Genomic DNA, 13,041 nt, shown 5'->3' with positions numbered 1-13,041 from the left:
GAGGAGAGAGCTGTGGTGCGCAAGTCCTGCCACCAGGGGGCAGCAGCCACCAGGAGCGGACTGTGGGTGGGACTGAAAGCCAAAGCGTAAAGGTTTTTCAAGAAGCCTAAAATCAAGATTCTTCTGTGCAAATGTCAACTCATCCAATCATTTAAAATGCAGCACGGGCCAGCAACGTGCCTGATGACTGAAGATGGCTGAGGGCTGTCAACTTGTCAGCTTGTGCCTTCGGGTGTAGGAGGATTCCAGTTAAGAGTTGGACACCTCCAGGGTTAGTTTAGTTGGCAGAGCTAACTCCCCATGGGGTCCACAGGGCAAAGCAGGTGCACTGAGGTAGACTATGGGAGTGGTTATCTAATTCAGCATAATATCTCTACATTTACTTACATGGATCCTTTGTGTACATGTGTAGGTGCAGGCTGGTGGTTCTGGGGACTGAACTCACACACCTGTATTTACGTGTCTCGCTGTCCCAACAGAATGTCTGACTGTCTCTTTATTTGCAGAGATAACAGTCCTGGAGCATCTGGTTCTTTCCACCTGTCTCTCTCTTCCCTTGGATCAGTCTTGTCTCTTTAGGACTTAGTGGTCAGAGGCAAGGGCCTGGCCAGAAGGTGCTACCGTTTGAAGCCCATTACAACTAAGCTTTAAAAATCTACATGCATGTCTAAAACCTTTTTCTGTGCCTTTTAAAAGAAATGAGTTAGGGCGTCATAAATCCCAGGCTGGCTTCAAAACCACGATACAGCAAAGGACGACAGGAACTTTGGATCCTCCTGTCTCCCAGTGCCCGGGCCTGGTACAAGTGTATGCTCTCACAGCTGATGTGTATGGTGCTGGGGGTGGAACCAGAGTGGGCTTTATGAATGCTAGGCAACTGCTCTGCCGACTGAGCCCCATCCCCGAGCTCTTACACCTCCTAAGTGCAGAACTGGAGCTTCCACTGATGGTAGGCTCAAGCACAAGGATGCTCAGCGTTCTGTGTGAGCGGCAGGTGTCAGGAGACCTCACTCTTCTAGAAGTTTCTGGGACCTCAAGTTCAGCTCACTGTGGGGATCCCTGGCATCTGGTCACAGTGAGTCATGCGGTCACAGCGAGTTGGCAGTCTTACCAGACAGAGAGCCAATCTTGGCTTGGCAGGTAGCTTCCAGGGCACCTAGGCTAACCTGCATTCCAACAAGGTCCATAGAGACCAGGCCTTGCCTTTGGCTTATTCTGAATCACGGTTAACACCGAGTCAAGACAGCCGGGCTGTCGGGGAAGGCAGCCACTCTTCTCTCCAGTGCACTTACCTAGAAACCACAACCATCCACTGTGAGGTTGTGCAGAAGGGAGGGGAGCACTTATGACCTGCTGGGATGGGGCAGAACCTCTTTCCCCACACACAGAGTAGCAAGAGATGATTGTGAACTGCTTTGAAGGGCGTGGCCCGGGTTACACGTAGGGCTTTCTGCTAGCAGAGTTTGGATGCAACAGTAGGGTAATGGGGGTATCCAAGTCTAGAAGGCACGGGGCTGCCAGATACCACCAACCCTTTCAGGCAGCCCGGAGCCTGGGGTGGACTCTCTTACGGGTTCAGTAGGCATGTGACCCAATTCTGACCGTTCATTTTTCTCTCGCCGCATTATTCCCATTCCCTTGTGGGCTCCTGAGTGGTTTTTCTCCTGTATCCCTGGTCTCGCTGCACAACCCAGCTTGGTCCTCAGTGAGTCACACAGACCCCTCTAGAGCCCTCCAGCAAGCACCCTCCCTCCCTCTTCACCAGTGTGGCTCTAGCACCCCCGCCCCCAAACATGGTCTCTTCTCAATCTAGTGTCTATCAAGTCACCCCCGTCTATGTTCTCTTCCTTAAAAATCCATGTTCTGACAGGCGGTGGTACCTTTAACCCTAGCACTCTGGGAAGCAGAGGCAGGCAGATCTCTTGAGTTCAAGGCCAGTCTGGTCTACAGAACAATTTCTAAGACATAAAGAAACCTTGTCTCAAAAAAACAAAAAATGAAATGAAATCTGTGTTCTAACACCTGTCTTTGTGAGGCCTCCACTACTTAGGATAGAGGGACAGCCTCCCAGCACCCACTATGACAGCCTCTCTACACCTGCCACAATGGCAGGCTTTATAAGTGTATACTAGGCAAGTGCTTTGTCTGGGGCCGGAACTGAGTCCGCTGACAAAGGGGCTAGCTCAAGCCCTTTCCCGCCTAAGCTCCTCAGGCCACCCATTCCTTACAGTTACTTCTAAGTACTTGGCCAAGCCCGTGGTTCTTCCCACTCTCGGGTGAGCCGTCTCCAAACTCGCGTGTGAACACAGGCTGAGTAGGGACCCACCTCCTCTCCCTAGCACACAGCCCAGGGTAGAGTACACTTGGAGTGCTTGTTAAACTTATTTTACATCCTCAGGCCTTAGAGAAAGGGCCTCAACTATAACCCAGACTGGCCTTTTAACTCCTGGAAGTCCTCTGCCTCAGCCTCTTTAAGTGCTAGGATCATAGGTGTAAAACCATGTTGTGGTTTTTTGTTTTGGAAACAGGACCTTGCCTTAGGTTGGTCTTGAATTTTGCAATCCCCCTGCATCTGCTTCCAAGTCCTACTATTGTAGGACTATGTGTGCCATACCTTCTGGGTTAGCCCTCTAAATAACTGTAAATTGTTTAAATTCAATGCAATGTTCTTAGGGCGGGCTGGGCAGCAGCAAAGACAGGTGAATCTCTGAGTTCGAGGCCAGCCTGGTCTACAGAGTGAGTTCCAGGACAGCCAGGGCTGCACAGAAAGACCCTGTCTTAAACAGCTCTTTAGCAAAAAAACCAAAAAAAAAAAAAACCTCTTAGGACAGGCCATCTCCTTTTCTTCTCAGGATGAGAAGGAATGCCCCATGGTGACAGGCCCTGCCTGGCTACAGTCAAACTACTCTGACCTTACTCAGGGAAGGGCTGACACCCAGCCTTCTAGGTGAGCTCAGAGTCCTGAGGCAGCCAAACACCTAGGCCTAGGAAAAGGCCCTGGCTCCCCTGGGGTGGGCATGTAGCTCCGTAGAGTTTACCTTGCATGTGTGGCACCGTTTAACCCCAGCACAGCATTTTTTTTAACATTACGCAGCTCACAAACCCCCATGACTATCCTTTGTCCGCATGCCCACTGTAGTCACAGCTAACATTCTCATCCCATCTATGAGAAATGGCCCCTTTCCTGCTTGTCTCTCCAATGCAAGTTGTGTCAGGCTCACATTCTGACTCCCATCTGTTCAGTCATGACCATGTTCCCCAAGCCAACCTTCAGCAGGTCCTCATCTCATGCGGCAGGCACTGGATCCCACCGATGCCGAGCAGCGCCACACCCCTTCATATACCTCACCTCAGCTCTGCTCAGAAGGAACCACTGTTGTTTATGGAGCTGCCCTTGATTTTGTTTCTATTTGCCCTATGTGACCTCAGCTGTTTCTCAGAACTCATACAATGGTCTTCCTTCTGCACAATTTGATATTCAACTCAAGGCACACCGATGCTCAAGCCCAGAAAAGCATCACTCATTGGCCTCTGTCAGAAAACAATTATTACTTATACAGTGCCAGAGTGGCTCTAGGCATGCTCTCTGCACACTCAGAGCCCCCCTCCCCCAACTGCATCCGTAGGGAACGGGAGGCTCACTAGTCACCTGGAGCTCCGCTTCTTTATTGAATGGAGACACAGCCTCAGTAGCCTAGGTTGGAGTCTTCAATTCCCCAGCACCTCCCATCTCTGCTTCCCACGCGCTGAAATTCCAGGCACACACCATTAAGCCTGGTCCCCGAGGCCCTCTCAGCCCTCCTGCTGGCAGGCTCTTGCTGTGGACACTCAGCTTCTAAGAGCTTTATGCAGATTCGAGGGGCAGACAGACTGTAAGCAATTAGTTATTTCCCAAAAGGGCCAGGAAAGCTGCCCATGCCTTCCCTGAGCCGAGAGGCAGTGTGCTGACCTCAGTGGATGTCAGTGCTGCTCTCCTGTCCTCACAGGTGTCACGAGAACAGCACAATTAGGTTCCTGAGCATTCTGAAATCTCAGGATGTCGCTTGCGGAAGGGACATAGGGTGCACCTCTCCTCCTAGCTGTCATATTAAGCAAACAAACCATCAAATATCCTAAGACCTTAAGGACGCCTCTAAACTGTTCTCTGGAAATCACTCTGTGCCTGTAAGCAGCCTTTCTAAGGGGAACAAAACCCTGCTTGTTTGCACGTAAACATCTGAAAGAAAATAACAGCTGAGCTGGGGAAGACAGCAGAACAAAGCCGAGCTTGTGTGAGGACAATCAGAGGGCCTGGGAGCTGAGGACTGGCTGGGTGTCTGCAGCAGCAGGAGGCCACAGAGAAAAGGTCTACGGCCTGTCACTACCTGAACAGAAAGAAGTCACTGCCACCAACAGCACTGTGCAGTTTATTAACCATTCAAGTACAGTAGCATCTGGTGAGATTGGGACAGAATTGGGATCGCAAAGTGGACAGATATTCAGCATCTAATGGGTTGGAAGAAGCCGCCACATACTCTTCACAAACATCTTCCACAGTCAATACAGAACTAGCCATTAACCCAGCACACCGATTGTGCCCGAGTGGAAAAGATGCAACGAGAAAAATAGCTACATTAGAAAGACCAACACTTTAAAAAAGAGTAAAACACTTTCAGTTTCTCCCCTTGAGCCCCTAAAACATCTCACGGTCTGGATCTACCTATACGGTCCTACATCGGCTTCTAGACTATCTGTCAGGAGGGAAAGTAAAGGACACTGGCCAGTACAGTCTTTGGATATTTAGGACGGGGTCGGGGAGAAAGTCAGTTCTCGGGACAACTTAGTCAGCCTCAGTCTCATCCGCGGGGTCTTTGGATTCTTTGTTCTTCCGCACCTCTTCCACGTGCTTGTCCTGGAAGAAACTGTACGTAAGTGTCATCTGTCCAAAAAATAACTTGTTGAGCCCTGTCCCCTGCCTACGAGGTCCAACACAGCTTCAGTCACACAACCCATGGAAATCCCAAACCAAAAATCCCGAGACATCATCTTAAAGCTGTTGGTCTCTTGGGGCTGAGAACAGCTAGGCTCTGACTGTTCTCCCAGGGAATATGCACTCATGCTGGGAACTCCTACTGAATGCTAAGCCCCAAACTGATGACAAAAAGGAACCAGTCATATTTTTATTAAGACAGTTTAAGCCGATTCACCCCTGCCTGAAGCTGCTAACTCTCTAAAGCAAGAAACCAACCTTCTCTCGCAAGCGCTCCAGCTTGGCCGCCATCTGCGCCTCCCGGTTCTCTTTGTTAGCCTCCATTTTGTGGGTCAGCTTCTCCTCCGCCATCTTGCTGAAGTTGTTGTTCTCCTCGATGGCTTTCTGGAGCACCTCCTTCTCATGCTCCCGCTTCTCCGCGAGCTGCTTCAAGACTTCCGCCTCATGAGACTGCAAAAAAAGTTAACAGGCCCCTCTGAAGTACCTTTGGCATTTGTTAAAACTGCAACAAATTATTTATCAGGGAAAGGCAGAAAAAAGGTCCCCTGAAACTAAATATTCAAGCAAGGAGCTGAAGTACCTGAATCACCCGTTTTCCTACTATGGAAAACTGGCTGTACATTCAAAAGCTTGGTTTTGAGACAAGATCTTGTGTAGCCCAGGCTAGCCTGGAACTCTGTGTATAGCAAGGGCTCACCTGGAACCTGACTTACTCGCATCCCTCCCAGAGTTGGGATTATAGCTACAGAACACACCGGCCTAGCTTGCTCAGATTTCCTTCCAAATTACCTGTTAAGGAAACCCTTAGAAGAGTTTGAGTAAAATTTTAAAAATAGTTTTACTTTATTGCTTAAAGTATTCAGATGACTTGAGTAATAATCTACTTAAGTGCAGGGCACCTTTGACAGTATCTGTCCAGATGGGAGCGTCACCACGTAGGCAGTTACTGTGTAGTCTGACTACGGAACACAAGACCTAGCTCTCCTCTCTAGTTATATTGTTTTCTCCTGCTCCTACATGAAAGAGCAGGCAGATGGCACACCAGGGTAAATGCTGACATCCTTTTTATTTGTGTTCTGAGACAGGCTCTGACTCTAGGCTGGCCTTGAACTAACAACCTTGAAAATGTGATCTTCCCACCTCTACCATGTAAGCACTCTTGCAGCAGAAGTATAGCCCCAGCCAGGCTGGCTTCCAACCGTTCATTTAGCTACAGATAATCCTGACCTTCTCATCTCCCTACCTTCACTTTTCAAGTACTAGGATTATAGATTTACCCAGCTAAATCCTCCTCCCTGGAGATGGAAGAGATTTTATGCACACTTATGTAAAAGTCTTTTATAAAAGTTCCTAATAACAATACTGTTGCATGGACAGAAATACATGGTAACAGTGGATACCTCTAGGAAATAAAATGACTCTAATGGCTATAGTTTCATGTTCCAACTCTTCTATAATTAATATTTGTTAAACTTTTCATTAGTTTTTTTTTTTTTAATGTGTATGGTCTGTATAAAAATATATGCATATGTGTCAGGCCTTTAGAAACCAGTAGAGGGCATCAGATCCCTGGAACTAGAGTTGCAGGAGATTGTGAACTACCCAATGCAGGTGCTAGGAACCATTTTGGTCTTCATGAACAGCAAGCCTCTTAACATCTGGGCCACCTCTCCAGCCTCTCATAAGGCCTTATTTCTTATGTATTTTCCTTTATGTGCATGGCTGTTCAGCTTGCACATTTATTTATACATGTGTTACTTGTGAGTGTGGTACCATGGAGACATGGCGGCAGCTGGATCCCCTGGAAATGGAGCTGAGTGTTGTGAGCTACCCCATGGGTGCTGGCAATCATGGATTCTCTGGAAGAACAGGCAGCTTTTAACTGCTGAGCTACCCCTTCGGGCCTCATTAGGTTTCAATGACGGTTAGGTTACTTTATAATGAACGTGAGGAAACGCGTCCCTGGAATTTTAAAGTTTTTATTGCATAGCTCTTTAAAAACAAGCAAAACTAAGGAAACAAAGGGTCACCCACCACCTAATGTCCTGTTTGGTAAAGAGAAAAGGCGTGAGCTCTTCTCTGACGTAACACAGGTTTAGCTTAAATTCTGCCTCCAGCACTTACTAACAGGACTTCAGGAAAATGCCCTAATACCATTTTCAAGTCTGTTACCTGAGACAATGGCCACCATGGAGCCTCCATTTATTACGAGAAAGCTCCTGAGGTGAGGAGCTGGCTCGAGCGGAGCTCATTAAACGATGGCTGCTGCTTCCTTTGAACCTCTGGCACAAGGACATTTCCTACTTAAGATCACAGTGTAGCTACAATCCTTTCTTCCTTTGTAGGAAAATGAAACCAGTTTGTCTCATTACATTAATAAGTTTCCTGTATCTCCTGAAAATCGTCAGGGTTACCTTGCGTCTTTCTTCTGCAGCTTCTAATTTCTTCTGGATTTCCTCCAGGGAAAGGTCCTTCTTCTTTGGGGGGGAAAGGGGGAAATCGGGGACAGATTCTTTTGACCGAGGGCTGAGAATCAGCTCAAAAGCCTGGCCTGAAGCGCGCTTCTCCAGCTCTTTCACCTGAATATCTGGAGTTGATCAGATGCATGATAATGAGAAAGACCCGGCTTGCTTATTTAAATAAAGGGTTCTATAATTTTTTTTTTAAAAACCAATAATTCTAAAAAACAAGCAGAATGAAAGCTAATGAAGGTGTTTGTAGTAATCGAATCAAAATACAAATCAAAAGAAATCAAGTAACATTTTTTTTTTAAAAAGCTTAACATTTTGGACTAACAAATACCATCTTGAGGAATTAGTACTTGACAGTCACTCCCTAGGAAACAAAGAATGGTGTGTGTAAAACCCCACATTTTGCTTTGGACCAAGCCAAAAGTATGAATGGCTGAGATTTCTATATATTTATCCAACTAATAAACATTTCTCAATTGCATTTTTACTTGTAAATTAAATTTTGAAAAGAACACAAATGCCAAATTAAAAGCTTAAGGCCTGCACCACTTCCTATTCTAAAGCCATAAGCCCGCCCTGATTTCAGTTTTCTAAATCAATTACCTACCAGAAGATGCCATGTCGAACAGAAGACAAGAGACTGGCTGTATACTCTACACAATCCACTGGCAAGGAAAGCCCTGGAACGATTTTTCAAAGCATGCAATCAATTTCTCCACATTTCTCCTATGTCATCAGCACAAAGGGGTCTCAAATCACACCCTTGACAATGTCAGGAAAATCATTATGTGAAAATCAAGAAACATCATTAAAATATCAATCTAGAAACACTGGGACATATTGAGATATTTTCATTGAGTAACGCTGGCAGCAGAAAATCAAATTAAATGATATTCTTCAAAGAAAGAAAATCTTGGAATATCAAAACTCAGGGGTTCAATCACAAGGTTGAAGAATTCCGTCCCTTAATGTTTTTGTCCTGCCCAACATAAGATATTCCAGATTCAACCCAACAATGAGATCGGAGCCATCTTAATTCTGTCTACAACTCATTGTGCAATTGAAATACCCACCCCTGCTTTGTCTGTGTCTGCCACGGTGAATAACACCCAAGCTGGCAGCCAATGATATTCAAGTCCTATTGTTCCTAGGGTTTAAGCTACTAGCCTCACAGTGAGAAAATGAAGTTGTATGAACCTCTAGGTTTCTTTTGAGGGCAGGGTCTACTTAATCCAGGCTGGCTGTAAAATTACAATCCTCTTGCCTCAGCCTCCTCAGGGTAGAGGGGTGGGGTTTAGCCCACTGGGTTAACACTTAACATTTGCAAAGCCCTGGGTTCCATGTTCGATGCATACATGGGCGGGGGGGGGGGGCAGCTTCTGAGTGTTGAGATTACAGACAAGCGCCACCACACCCGCCTGAGGTTTGTCACATTTGATGCCTTATGTCGCAAACATTTTTTTCAACAGTTCTCGAGTATTTTTTTTAAAAAGATCACCATTCTTTTAGCCCCGAAGCGTATGACTAAAGGTTCCAAACACTAGACACTGCAAAAACGAAGCAACGAAAAAAAATGCATTTATCTGTAGCAGAGCACCCAACGCAGCAGACTACACAGCATGGGCGTGGTCCTGGCCCAGGCGGGCAGGCTGGCGGCCCGGGCCAATCAGAACACGCCCTACGCTCCGGCCCCTGGCCCCGCCCCTCGGCTCCCCGCGCCTTTTCGAATCTCCGCGAACCTCTCCACGCTCGGGAGCCCGCGCGCGTGGGCAGCGACAGAATGGGCGGGGCCAACGGTCCTCCGGGGTGGCCCCGCCCCTCTCGGGCTGGCAGCGCGCGGCCGTCTGCCCCCCAACTCCCGCCAAAAACACCTCGCGGACACGCAGCCCTGGGGTGGCTGTAGAGGGCTCGGTCGCACGGCCTTCACCCACTGACGGAGTGCCCAGAGCTGTCCGGGACCACCGCCCCGAAGCCCCGGGAGACCGGGCGGGCGCCGCCCCTCAGCAGCACGAGCGCCCCCAGCCTCGCTCTCCTTCAGACAATGGGGACCCCCCGAACAGCCGCGCCCGCCGGGCGGTAGATGCAGAGGACGGCTCACGCCTCCTATTGTCTCCACGCTCGCACCCGGGCTAAAGCCCAGCGCTGGCCGCGCCCCCTCCCCTCCAGCCCGCATCTCCAGGGAATAGGGACAAAAGCCAAGGCTCCGCCCGAGCTCCACACAAAAGACCAACGCCCCCCACCCGCTGGGGCTCGGGGTCTCCGCCCATCTCCTGTGCCCGGCTGGGGGACCCGCCGCGTTCCCGGCTGCTCCCCAGCCCGCCGTAGCCTCCGCCTAAGCCAAGCCTGCACCCACCTGCTCGGTCCGAGCCGCCTGGCCACACTCTGAGCACCAACAGACCTGGGCGCGCACAAAAGCGCCAAACAGCGGCACGTGACCCAGACCAGGCGCTCCGCATTGGCTGCGGGTGACGGCACGTGCCAGTCCCGCCCCGAAGCCTGGAGAGCACCGCCTCTCTGGAGAGAAGCATTTCGGGAATTGTAGTCCGGGCCAGGGGGGCAGGAGGACAATGCTAGGGGTGGGGCACTCCTGGTGGGGGGTCTCTCTAGGTGTTAGCCGGGACTAGCGTGGGTGGGTGGGGTGTCTCTGATCGGAAGAGCATTTGGCTGCGGCCGCAGGACTGAATCGGTTATGGGACTCTCTTTAGGAAAACTGCAGGGCGAGGTGAGGAGCAGGGGAGGGGTCGGTCCTAACCTACTTCTTTTAGACCTCGACCGACTGGACTCTACCTCTACCCAGCCATAGGAGTTTATTTGGCTCCCTAAGCAATATCCCTTTTGATGCCATACCCCTCCCGGTCGCCTAAAACGCCCGAAACCCTGTGACAAGATAGTGCCACTCCACGCCCCTGCACGATCCTCTACCCTCGGTGTCCTATCACGGACACACGGCAGCTTGTCACCTGTAGCGCAACAACGCAGTCCCTAACCCATTTCCTACTGGCAGATTACGGGCGTGGTTCTTCCCTTGGCCACTTGCATTCTACCCTTCAGCCTCCCGAGCTGGAAACACTGGGATCTAGGCAGGACAGCGGGAGGCTCTGGAATCTGATCTTGGGTTTAACAAAGCCACTAAGCTTAAAGGCAGACTCCATCTGGACTGCTAAAGCCTTGCGGTGACAGGAAAGGGAAGGGAAGAGCGATGGCAGTTCTAGATACACTTTGCTCCTTTTGTTCTGAAAGCACGTGCTCCCTAGAGCGGGGCTGGGCTCACTTTGAGAATGTAAACAAAAGGAGCCACAAGGTCACGGTTCCCTCTGGCCGGGATAAAGCAAAACTATAGCAGAGACACAAAGGAAATTAGCGTGACCCTGTCTGTCTAAGAACCTCTTCTCTCTGCTGACCAAAGCTGTGTCCCCACGAGGTGGTCATTTCCCCAAAGCACCTGCTCAGAAACTCTTCATTGGGTTTACCATTTTATTAATGGATTTGGTCTCTCAAAAGCCAACCCATACATACAACAGCTTCTGTGGAAACAATCCTAATTTTAAAACAATCCTACATCTGCTTAACCAAGAGGGAAGCACCCGAGATAAAATACAATAGGCATACAGGACAGTGAAAACTGTATTGTGCAGACAACGTACAAAGCAAGCAATTGGCAAAGTACAGTTGTCTGGAATATGCTTATAGAGGCATATTTTCCAGCAATTGCCCTTGCGTGGGGTCAGTCTCCCTCTGCCCCCGCCCCAGCCAGTCTAAGTGGTTCTTGCTTAGCATGTGAACAACAGGAGCCAGTTCTGCGCAGTGGAAGGCTTTTCCCTCTCAGAACGCAGTCTCACAATGGCCTGATGCTTCAACTTTCAGAATGGATCCCTGAAGTCATTTTTAGAACTGGACAGGAACGAGGATTAGACCTTTCTGAAAACTGAGAAGCTGGGGGAACACAAATGTGCAGAGACCTCCATAGCCACGAGGTTCGGGAACTTCTGAACCAGCACTTTGTCTTGAAGTCTTTGTATTGGATTTGGAGATGTGTGTGCAAGATCCCACCCATGTGATACATTTTTTTTTCAAATACAAGATATGCCACGCAAAAGTCTCATATTTCTATTAATGTTGTGACAGAGGAGAATTAATCTCTCAAAACACTGATTATTTTGAAGCATTTATATCATCCCACCCCACCCCCACACACACCTTTCTCCCTAGAGCAGATGTCTATTTCCATGGAAACCACAGCTAAGAATGGAGTAGATGTTAGAACTCATGTAGGTTTTTTTTTTTTTCATCTTTTTTAGCGATACCCTTTGGCTTCTGGATTTGTGGTTAGATGTCTGCTCCTGTTGACATCTGTGACAAGAGTTTCTCAAGGTTCTCACTGCTGCTTAGGAGGACAGGGGGATGGAATTAAGGTTCCCTTGTGAATAGAGAGGTGCTTCCTGTGCTGTGGGACAATCCTGCTCTGCAGGATGGAACGGGGTTGCTTCTCCGAAAGCCAGTTCTCACCAGTGTTCATGGATGGTCTCGGAACTGGGAAGGGCAGCTAACAGCTTTGCTTCTCCACTTTGGGAAGAGCCACAACCCCCCTCTCCTCTAACACCAGCAAGATCCCTACCCTCTCCGAGGGGCAGCGAAGGGTTAATGTTTCCTTCTCAGGAGCTGCCTGTCTTTGCCTAGGAGAATTATTTTTTGCTTCTGCTCAGATGGCTTGGTCGGATGGCTATGGGGCCGGCTGTGACTACGGATTAGCACCGAGTGAAGTCTAGATGTGGCAGCTGTACAGCTTATTTGATCTGTGTAGACAGCCAAAGGAGAGGACTTGAGGCTTCAAAGCCCAGCGAGGATGCCTACCCTGATGAAACACACCGCACCGGGCTCTTGTCAGATCTCAGCGATTCCCAGAGAGGCGACAGCCTTTGTTCATTGTTGCTTCTGAGGCCACAGAGGTTGTCTCCCACATAGGCGCCTCTGAGGTCCACTGCTGCTCTTGGGGCCTGTCCTCAGCCATGGGGTGTCGTGGGAGAAGTCATTTTTATTGTCACTTCTTTATTCCCTTTGTCCCTAATCCTCAGGACCGAGGATCTAATGTGCCTTGTTCTGTTCAAATCCCATCTTTGAGAATATTTCACACACCTGTCTCTCTTATTGGACAGAGTCAATGTCTTGTCTTGTTTGAGTGCCCACTACAGGGCCTGATACATGGTGAGGGTCTGGAGGTTTATAGAGAAGAAGAGATAAAAGAGCCCTCTCTCTGGCCCTCAACTTCCTGGATCTTCCTGGATCTTTCTTCCATCTTGGGAGTGGTGTCTGAGATAGTACACTGAAGTCCTGAGCACAGAGCCTGGCTCAGCCTTGGTGCAGAGCATGCATTAAGCAACAATGCTATAGAGAAGTTCCTTGATGCTAAAAGTTATTGAATGAATGAATGAATGAATGAATATTGGCTTTCACTTTTGGGTTGCAATCGTCCTTATTGGGTAAGACCTCCCATGGAACTACTTTATTTCTGGAACTATTTGTTTTCTCATTGTGCTAAGGAACAACTAGGGCCTTGTACACGGTAGATGTTAGGGATGGTTTTGTGTACTGTGTATTGAGTTG

At 48.9% G+C, this 13,041-nt stretch overlaps 1 protein-coding gene across 1 annotated transcript; it reads right to left on the bottom strand.

The window, feature by feature from the left end:
- Positions 1–4,379: 4,379 nt before the first annotated feature.
- On the bottom strand, positions 4,380–9,903 carry Stmn1 (stathmin 1). The gene is made up of 5 exons (NM_019641.4): positions 9,794–9,903; positions 8,048–8,120; positions 7,384–7,556; positions 5,228–5,419; positions 4,380–4,891 (listed from the first exon to the last, which is right to left on the bottom strand). The coding sequence occupies exons 2-5, from the start codon at positions 8,058–8,060 to the stop codon at positions 4,820–4,822; spliced, it is 450 nt and encodes a 149-aa protein (NP_062615.1). The 5' UTR covers positions 8,061–8,120; positions 9,794–9,903; the 3' UTR covers positions 4,380–4,819.
- Positions 9,904–13,041: the final 3,138 nt, after the last annotated feature.

This window comes from Mus musculus, chromosome 4 (assembly GCF_000001635.26).
Source record: "Mus musculus strain C57BL/6J chromosome 4, GRCm38.p6 C57BL/6J".
In the NCBI taxonomy this organism is placed as follows: Eukaryota; Metazoa; Chordata; class Mammalia; order Rodentia; family Muridae; genus Mus; species Mus musculus.
Note: the sequence above shows the minus strand (reverse complement) of the source record. Positions and strands in the feature narration are given on the sequence as shown.

Bases quoted from the DNA above. Each gene is read 5' to 3' on its own strand.
- Stmn1 (NM_019641.4), bottom strand. The intron at 5,420-7,383 runs GTAACCCTGACG...CTTTTTTTGCAG, and splicing joins CTGCAGAAGAAAGACGCAAG to TCTCATGAGGCGGAAGTCTT. The intron at 4,892-5,227 runs GTTGGTTTCTTG...AGTTTCTTCCAG, and splicing joins TGGAGCGCTTGCGAGAGAAG to GACAAGCACGTGGAAGAGGT.